Raw genomic sequence first — 10,405 nt, forward strand, 5'->3', positions numbered from 1 at the left:
TAAAAAATTAAAAAACTGAAAAAGTTAGAGTAGTTTCCCTTAAAACCAGACCGAGCCCATCCTAGAGGGTATGTCATGAGCTGCGTACTTGCCTGTCGATCAAAAGGGGATATTACTGAATCCATGAATACAAAAAAATATTTTGGAAAAAATGTCACCTCGGATGAAATTTGACAGTAAAATGGTACTACTTACTGGTATACATTCAGCATTTCAGATTTAAGATTTATTTGCAAAATATTTTTGAACTTTCTTTAATTTCGTTTCCATTATCAAATTGTGTTGTTTTCACTTCAACAAAAACAAGATACTGACTACATCTTGTTTGTGATTAGGAGAGTTGGACAAAACACAACATAAAGCAGATTTCTGATATTGTCGCTTTTTATTGTTGGATCAGAAATATAAATATTTCTGTAATAGATGAAGACATAATAGTATACATTCACCACATGTTTATTTTATTGGCTTCAGCTAAGATATGTCATTGGTCTCCATATCTAATGTAATACTTACAAATCTAAATCTTCATCTATATATGGTGCTTGATATAATGATAGTGGATTACCATACAACCATCAATTGCAAAGTCATTTTGAGACTAGAAATAATATCTGGCTAATAAACTACATCTGTTTACACATGGTTTATAAAATGGATACAAATTCTATATGACTTTCGTAACCTCTCATTACTTATATTAAAAAGCATGGTTCTACATTGTATGTATGTATTTAAGATGACAATTCTGTATTTGTTTTTTAGACTGCTTATGCTACATAACTAATGTCCAATTTCAATCTAACTGGCTCTTGACACTTCTATAAAAAGATGAGGCACAAATCAGATTACTAATTCTTTTCCTGATATTTTACATATAGGAATTTATATATAGCATATTTCACATAGACCTCATTCACAAATTACATTCAGCAATTAAGATATAATCAACTACCCTTTCCCAATATAAGAATTTTTTACATAAGCACCATCTTTGCATGAAAAATTTGGCGTGCAACAGCAATTGCCATTTTGAAATAAAAGTTCACATTCAGCAACTCGCAACAAGCACTTGACTTCTATAAACACCAACTTTACTAAAAATATGGAAATGGTTTCATTTTGATTAATGAATACTTCTTCATTAGGTACATTGTATAACAACTCTTGCATCTACTCACATACACAACTATTTGATTGATTTAGTACTGTTTTCGCTAAAATGTTTTAGTTAATCTGAAAATATATATCTAAGTACATATTTATGATTCAGTCTATATTCCACCCATACACACATATTTGAGGTGGAGGTATTCATCAATGCCATATTTACTGCCCTCACTCCCGAGACCGGATTCCTTCCAGCCTCCAAATGGAGATTCTGGGACAGACACTAATCCCTCGTTGACTCCTACAATGCCCGTTTCCAGCTGCTCAGCCACACGCCAGATCTGACTGAGGTTTTGGGAGAAGAAGTACCCTGGAAAGTGGAAAGAAGTTAGTGTTAGTGGAACATTAGGCTATCATTTAGACAACTGTACACTTTATAAGTTCATAAATTTTAATCCACTTTCTAAAGTCAAAATTGAAAATTAGGCATGTCACTTTACAGAATGTTAAGTTTGTTTAAATTTTCACACCACACTTTGATCTGTGCTGTGTTGGGTAAGGAATCCTGTGAATATTGGCATGGTTAAACTGAACACTGGTAATGAATTTCTCCTATTTGTTGAATTGTTATGAACATTTACATTCAATAATGAGATTATTTTCATTTTGTTTTAAATATCTTTCACAGATCAGCTTGGTTAAGTTACTTCATAGCTCTTTTCTCAAAACAAATTAACAAAAGTTGAATGGTTCAAGAAATATTAACATTAGCATTCAGATAAAGGACTGGTTTTTGCTACAACTTGACCTTTTTTGACAATTTTTTATCAAACAAAAATATTTTTTGTTGGTTTCATCTGACTTCGTTTCAATATGCAAAAAATATCATTGCATCATTTTAGATTGATGATACGCCTTTAATTAACCTGCCTGATGATTTAAATTGATGAGGGTTTCTGCATTAATGGGCATTACATAGGGCAGGATATTAAATAGATGGAGTAAAAAAGGCTAAATCATGAAAAAAGTATGTTGTAATAAAATTATCACAAACCTGCCAAACCTGATGATGTAACATTTGCTATCGCAACTGCTTCCTCCTCCGTTTTAAATCTGTAAAAAAAAAATTTTCAATCAAACTTATCTTCATTCCTGGTCTACTACCTATCTCTTTTTTTATTATGTTGCTATATTTTCCATATTTTGGTCATTTAAGCATCAGTGATGAGTTTTAGAAGGACAAAAACAGCTGTATGATGCTGTTTTAATTCATCATTTGACTCTACTTTATCTAAGGCTACATTTGTATTGTGTTCTTTACTTGTGTCTTTTGTACAATCTTACATTTCCATTCAATCTTTATTATATGATCAAGAGAAATATTGTAGAATTGTAAAATTCAATGGGGATTTTTATTAATTTAATTTGTGGATCCTTATATCCAAGAATTTACCACAAGCTAATAAATTAGTACAGGTAGATTTATTGAGCTATATTTGTCCATGAAATCAAGTGTCCAAAATTTTTTTTTCTAAAAAATCACAAAACTATATGATTTTACACTATAACACAATCTACAATTTGAATACCAAGACATATCTGTGGAAGATACCTGGTATCACAAAAAGCTTTTGAAGTTCAAAAGCTAATTTACAAGGTATAACAGAGTTGTGTAATGATTTATGGCATGTGCGAGATTTAGGTATATGTTAAGATTCTGTTATATGTGTACTTACTTCAAAATAGGAGCAACAGGTCCAAATGTCTCCTCAGATGAGCACCTCATTTCCTGTGTTACATGTGATAGAAGGGTGGGAAGGAAGAAGTTTCCGTCCAGCCTCTTACCTCCCCTGACAACAGTAGCCCCTTTAATCACAGCATCATCCACATGGCCCTGGACCTGAGACCATATAGAAAGCAAAGAATAGCAATATATCATAAGGAACTATTATACCATGAAGGTTAATCAGTTACTCAAAACATTAAATATGATGACTTTTTTGTGAGAACATATTAAAAGGTACAGTACTTTTGAATTACTACTATTTACCAAAAATATCTGTAAACAACAGACAGAGTGGTATTGTAGTTTCCAACCTTTCAATAATAAGTTGTAAAACAAATGCTCAAAAATGACCACAGGGACAGCACAAATTCCCAGCACATAGTCCAGATATATGTATCATAATCACTTTTATACATATAAATGGATTATGGGATGAGAAATTGTGCAAAGGAACAAGACATAAGTAAGGACCAAATAGAGTTGATCACCCTTGCAATAGACTACATACCCTTTGGAAAAGTCTAAATAAAACTACTACCCAACTCACTAATTGTGGTTTACTTCCAGTAATATTCAAAGCAATACCTTGTCTACTGCTTTACTGTTGATCAATGGGCCTTGTGTGGTACCATCCTCAAACCCGTCTCCCACTTTGAGTTCCCGGTCCATGGTTTCCGCTACTTTCTGTACAAACTTATCATAGATCCCCTCCTGAACCAGAATCCGATTGGCACACACGCAGGTCTGCACCAAGTACATCATAAATGTCTTAATTAATACACAGTAGAATCATTATTTTTTTTATCAGTTGTAACATTTTTACAAAGAACAGTATATTTAGTTCAATTACAATTGTCGAGTATTGTCCAAATGAAAGCCATTGCAGCACACAGTGTAAATAACTGACCAATCTATTACCTCAGAAAGATGAACTAGCATAATATTTATGAACACCATTTCAATACATAATACAACATAACCCAACATATCTGAATATTATTTGATCCTCCTTCATAAATTTCATAACATAAATCTAACTTCCATACCTGTAATTTGACTTGAAACTTACCTGACCAGAAACCCTAAACTTACAGCCCATCAGTCCCTTGACAGCTGCATCAACATCAGCACTGTCAAACACAATAAAGGGGGCGTTTCCTCCCAGCTCAAGGGAAACTTTCTTCACAGTGGACGCTGATTGCTCCAACAAAATCTGAATAAAAATCTCAGTAATTTACGAGAAAGTTTGTACCCATGCAAAATCAAATTGTAATTTGTGAAATATGATTTAAAGAAGTTCTCAAAAATAACGTTCATTATTTGCTGAATTTGACAAAATATTTTCAAATGACTATCTAATTAATGATATAGACTTACCTTGCCAACTTGGGTGGAACCTGTGAATGAGATCTTCATAACCAGCGGATGTTTACACAGCATTTTTCCCACCTCAGCAGCATGGTCTCGGGATGAAGTTACTACATTCAGAACACCTGGGGGCATTCCAGCCATAGACGCTAACTAGAGAAACGTAGAAATAAAATCTTTTCTGCACCACACATCACACAGGTGTGCAATGATCACAAAGTTTTGACACATTTACAATACTCTGAAATTTTCATGGTCTTACCTATTGCCCAGAAGACATGAAATGGATTATTGTTTCCTAATGGTAAATCTAGTTTCAAAGTGTCTTTATTTACAGTTATATCCAATCCTAAAAATGAGTGAACAAGAGGTCCATAGGGCAGGTATAACTCACCTGGTTTAGTTTGCTGAAAATGATTAAAATTAAACTTCAAAAGATGTATTTAAATTACCTGGTACATCTATTTCCCCTTTCAGACACCACCCCTCTGCCTCCAGGGGGTTAAATGCAAATTTGGATCAAATTTGGATATCATTGAATCATTTCAACAGAGGGAGGAATTTAAAGAATTTGCTTTGTCTCCACTATTGGGCCCCGCCCCTACTGCAGCCCCAGGGGGTTAAAACCCACTGTTTATACCTTCGTGCAATCATGCCTCAGACAAAATCAAGAAGAACAATATCAAGATTTTGCCCTATTTTCCTAATTTGGTGCAGCTCTTCCCATCCAATGGAGCAGAAACAAACTGTTCATGCAAAATTGATTTCCCTTCCCCCAATAATGCTTCAGATCAAACCTGGGCAAAATCAGGACATTTCTGCAGGAGGAATAGGATTTCAAAGACTTTGCTCTAATTCCCCTATTGGCCCTTCTGGCCTGGTGAGCTACAAAGTTCAAGTGTCTCTTTTCACAATATTATCCCATCTTTGAAATAGCGAAATCAAAATCCCCAAAAATAACATCCTTGACGTACCTCACACAGGGCAAGGGCTGAGTAAGGGGTGTCCTCAGCAGGCTTCAGTACTACAGTACAGCCTGCTGCAATGGCTGCACAGGCCTTTCGAGTTATCATAGCATTGGGGAAATTCCACTAAAAGACAAAAACAAATTTTACAAGCAATTTCTCTATAAAATCAGCATCAAACTGTTTACTGGAAAGTTAAATATTGATATGAACTTATTTAATATTTTTATCAACAACTGATTCGATGAGATACTACTGTAATGATATAATAAATCTTGTTTTATAAAGTTATTGGAAAATCATATTCATAGCAACAAATGCATTTTACCGGAGTGATCATGCCAGCAACACCCAATGGTTGTTTGAGGACAAGCATGCGACGTGTATTGGTTGTAGTTGGGATAATGTCTCCATACACTCTCCGGGCTTCCTCAGCAAACCATTCTATGAATGCTGTGCCATAAGCCACTTCTCCCGCTGCCTCTGCAAGAGGCTTGCCCTAGATTATACAAAAAACAAGGTCAAGGTCAGGGACTTCAATAAATTACACAAGTACAATGTAAAAATACCAAGGGATTCCCCAAGATAGCATAAAATGAAAAAAGAAACAATCCCAAAATTTCAAAAAAAATTTACAGAAATATCTCATGAAGACATAAAGCTCAATGTAAGAGTCAGAGGCTTACCCTAGATTCTAAAGTGTCAAGGTCATGGTCCGGTCTAGATTACTTAAATACAATGCCAAGGTCACTAACCTCCTATAGCTTATCTGTGTCACCATTTCAGCTGTGTCAGAACACTACAACTGCAAATTTTATCATTTTGACCTATTCTGATTATCTATACTAACATTATTTTCTTACCATTTCAGCTGTGAGAAGCTTTGCTAGTTCATCTTTATGTTGTGTACAAAGCTCTGCCCATTTTCTGAGAACACCACTTCTTTCCTAGAAACAGAATAATACATGTGTTGAGCGTTCACCTATGTAACCTCAGGTGACCTTCCAAAGTGTATGGTTCAATGGTTCCATCTTCCCATGGCAGTTTGTATATCTCAGAATGCTAAGAAACAGATCGGTGTATACCGGTGAGGTAGTGTTTTTGAGCAAGAGATTGTATCTCATTCACTCTTTGACTAGCCTTTCGTAAGTTGTTCAGTAACATAACCTCCAACCACACCAAGGAGGCCCTGCCTTAAAATGACACTGGCTATTGGTGAGGTAATAAAACCAGCAAACAAATTCTCACTACATTGAACTCTTTTAACAATATATATATATATATATCATTTCTTATTGAATAATCATCTCCACTTGCCAGAAAATCTTCTTACTAAAATGATACAATATATGACTATTTACATACATATCACAATATCATGATACTAACCCTGGCTGTGGTTTCCTTCCACGTCTGAAACGCTTTGTAAGCCACCTTTATTGCTTCCTCTGTGTCCTGGGCATCCATGTCAGGGACACTTCCTATCACTCCACCTGTTGACGGATTGATCACTACAAACAAAGATATTAAAAAAAATTATTTAAAACATGATTTAAATCTTTGTTATGTATATCTTGATAATGATAGGAAGATCAATCGATTTTGCAAATAAATGAAAAACAAAGATGTCTGACTGGTTTCTCAGCATTCTTGGTACATTGAGGTTACAATCAATTCCATTCTCTGTACTCCTTGAGCATTTCCTGGCAAAACTAAAGTGCAGGAGAATTAATTTCATAGGTCTATCACAAGTTTTAGGAGAAAAAAATTGACCAATCACAGACTAATATGCTCCTTTGAAGATTTCAAAAGACCAACACACAACTTCAAAGTCAGCACACCATATCATTATGCAACCTTGATTAAAGAATTAAACTAGTCTTCTTGTCTTATCCATAAGGTGTCACTCCTCAAAAAATTGAAAATGTATTCTTATTTCTCAAATCTTAATGGCCATTTTCTTCAATAAAGGTTGGTTAAATGGAGAATGTTGTAATTATGAGCTTTTTGGAATATTTCAAGTTTGTTTGTCAAAGACTACTTACAATGCAATCTACCACAAACTTACTTGCATGATACTGCATGAACGAAATATGCTATGTACCCAAGACAGTACCTATTTAGAACATTTCAAATATTTATAACAAATTTTTTTTCAACAATTTTGATAAACTCAGTCTATCTATATCAAGAAAAAGCATATAAAATTTTCATAACTATAGGTAAAATTTATCCTGCTTAGGAACAAGATTCATAATCTTTGCTCTGGGATGCAATGAAAGTTCAGGGTAAATTTCTCTTAATACAGCAGTTAACAATCTTATTAAATGTTGTCATTCATGCGAGTCATGTCGATTATCCCACTTGGTATATATCACTTTACATTTTTGATGTGTATTAATTTATATTGTTGCACTGACTAATGTGTCATGTTGAATTATAAACGGGCTGCATACCTTGAAAAGTTTTCCCACTGGCAGCAGGAACCCATTTCCCATCAATGAATGCATTTTCATGCTTGAATGAACTGGCATTCCTGGTAACCCCAGCTGTTGCAGCTGGTACTCTGTCCATCCTTAGTTGGTGGAGTGTAAAGACTGTGATTCTCTTGTGATGTTGACCGATTACAGAATGAAATTTCCTAAACATAAAAGACTGAAAAAGAGAAGAGAAAACATTTACATCAAATACAGTAAATAAACTATCAAATAAATTAAATGAAGACAAAACAAATACGATTGAAGAACCTTATACTATTTCTACCAAGTTTGACAGATATAAGAAACATGTCCATTAATGATAGTTTAACCTCATGTGATATAAAGATCAAGTATAATTTTTCATGATTTGTCAGCAGTACCTGAATATTTCCTTGTGTTTTAGCAAAAACAAAATTGATATTTAGCATAAAAAAGATGTCAATTGCCAATGATATTTATTCTGATGTGAATTCTTGGTAAGCGAGATATTTCGTGTTAAAGTTGCAAGAAATGAGATATTACTTCCATGTAGAATGCATTCACTTTCTATGAAAATTAACACACAGTCAGGTGAATAATTATGTGATCGATTAACTACATCAAAAAATCTATCCAACTTCAACAGATTATTGATTATTGATTTTAACCAATACCCCATCTCCAACATCCATATTCTTCCTTCAGTTTTGTATGTTGGTAAACATTGCCCGAAATGTAAGAGTATGCCTCATTCTGTTGTACATTCAAATTTGTTATATATTTGAATCTATCAAACTTTCAATCGATACCGATTTATTGCCAAATCCCAAGCAGTTCTAAGTACATGTAATAGCAATTCTTTTCCCTATCATTCGTTTTTTAAATATTGAGCTTTTGAATTGTATACATGTCAATCTACTTGTAATATTTACGACGGAATGTACGTGAAAGTACATTGTACATGTATCCTTGTGAGACAAACTGACCATGCTTTATGCTCAACACTTTAATAGCCGATCCATTACAGATAACGTTAGCCTACAGGCTACATACTGAAGAAATCTGTAATCTAAAATGTCTTGATCAATAGCCTTTTGATAAATTATGCTTATTTCGCTAAGACTATACATGATAATTCCGCAGTTCGCCTCATTTACTAACTCAATATCATAGAAGACTATTTTCTACTTTCATTTTCATTACGTACAGATCACTGACTATCTTCTAAAAGGTCGATACAAACCATGTTGTGAAAACTGGTGTCTACGAGACCTCGATGTCACACTTCTGAAATTTCCCTTGCGATAGTCACGCTTGACATGTCATCTCATTACATATTGACAAAATCTAATATTAAAGCCGCTTGTCGGCATACATGTGACAGGATATTAAAAAACTTAAATGTTAGAGTAGTTTCCCTTGAAACCGGAAATGAGCCCATTCTACTGGGTTTGATCTATCCATTGATTCCACGCTCAGAAGGGACACAACACATTTTTTAAAATTTCGTTTTGTTTGTTTTTATTATTATTTATTTTTTTCTCAGCCTAAATATCTAAAATTTGAACTTCCTACTATCACTTGTTCCGTGCAAGTGTGTGGTTATTCAAAACCAGAAAAAGTACATAATATTACAAACGTATATATGTCTATATAAGCTTCAACTGCCCTTGCGATCAAATTTAGATTGAAGTGTGATTGGAACTTCACTATCCACAATACACTTACCGCAACACAATGAGAACTGTCGACCCCTTATTGGATTACAAAAATGATTTTGATCGAAAAATATCTTTTTAGTCTTTCATGTGGAAATAAAATCATATTTAAAATCTTGAAGAGTACAGATACATTTTACAAACATAAACGTTTGTAAAACAAGACTAGTACATAGTGTTAAAATACAGTATATGTAACTCTGATAACGGAGCATGCTTCTTTGGTTCAGGTGTTAGAACCGGTCGATTATCACGCAGGAGACCCAGGGTCGATTCTTGATCGAGGCATTCGACAGGAACGTGTGTTTTCCATGTGCTTTCACATGTTAATGGTTTGAAACATACGTAACCAAAAGCTTTTTTATCATTCAAGATAAGAGCTCGCTTGTTTGTACTTGATTTCTAGTGTAAGATTCGAAACTCTCGTCCGTGACATTGTTTATGGGAAAGTAATGGAACAATCACATCAGGGTCCAATCCAATAATGAAATCTAGCGAATTAAATTTCATTGCGATATGATGGGTGTGAAAAACGACAAAGAAGCTCTAGAAGGTGTATTTATTTAAGAACAAATAACATCAGTGGAACTATGGAACGGTTGATATAAACTTTATTTCATTCATAATTACATACATATACATATAACATAGCATTATGAACCACATTTGAATTGAATTCAGAAACAAGTTTTGCAATATATAAATCTGTCTACGTTTGGAATGGTTGAGAAAACAAACTACAAGGACATAAAAATATCATATGACTTCATCCATGGGTCTTTTGAAATAGTATTCATGTTAACAAGGACGGAAACGAAAAAAATGTACTTATCAAGATAATGACTGGTGCACATATGACACAAATACACGGCCCAGCCAACATGCGAAGATAAAATGCAAGATCTACTACATGTAGTATTATATACTACAACACCAAATCTGAATGAGGGCTTCTACAGTATACTAGGGATATCAGATTACGAATTACATGATAGTTAC

The 10,405-nt window shown here is 34.0% G+C and overlaps 1 protein-coding gene across 1 annotated transcript; it reads right to left on the reverse strand.

Moving 5' to 3' along the window:
• Positions 1-386: 386 nt before the first annotated feature.
• Positions 387-9,042, reverse strand: LOC132557969 (succinate-semialdehyde dehydrogenase, mitochondrial-like). Its single transcript, XM_060222498.1, has 12 exons — positions 8,932-9,042; positions 7,686-7,884; positions 6,619-6,740; positions 6,093-6,176; positions 5,558-5,728; positions 5,239-5,355; positions 4,274-4,417; positions 3,966-4,109; positions 3,482-3,640; positions 2,847-3,010; positions 2,165-2,223; positions 387-1,480 (listed from the first exon to the last, which is right to left on the reverse strand). The coding sequence occupies exons 1-12, from the start codon at positions 8,932-8,934 to the stop codon at positions 1,275-1,277; spliced, it is 1,572 nt and encodes a 523-aa protein (XP_060078481.1). The 5' UTR covers positions 8,935-9,042; the 3' UTR covers positions 387-1,274.
• Positions 9,043-10,405: the final 1,363 nt, after the last annotated feature.

This window comes from Ylistrum balloti, unplaced genomic scaffold (genome assembly GCF_031769215.1).
Source record: "Ylistrum balloti isolate Yb309-2 unplaced genomic scaffold, AGI_CSIRO_Ybal_v1 Utg370742, whole genome shotgun sequence".
Taxonomy (NCBI): Eukaryota; Metazoa; Mollusca; class Bivalvia; order Pectinida; family Pectinidae; genus Ylistrum; species Ylistrum balloti.

Coding starts and splice junctions, on each gene's coding strand:
- LOC132557969 (XM_060222498.1), bottom strand. Junction 6,177..6,618: donor GGAAGGAAACCACAGCCAGG/GTTAGTATCATG, acceptor TTCTGTTTCTAG/GAAAGAAGTGGTGTTCTCAG. Junction 4,418..5,238: donor CAGCCCTTGCCCTGTGTGAG/GTACGTCAAGGA, acceptor ACGTTTCTCTAG/TTAGCGTCTATGGCTGGAAT.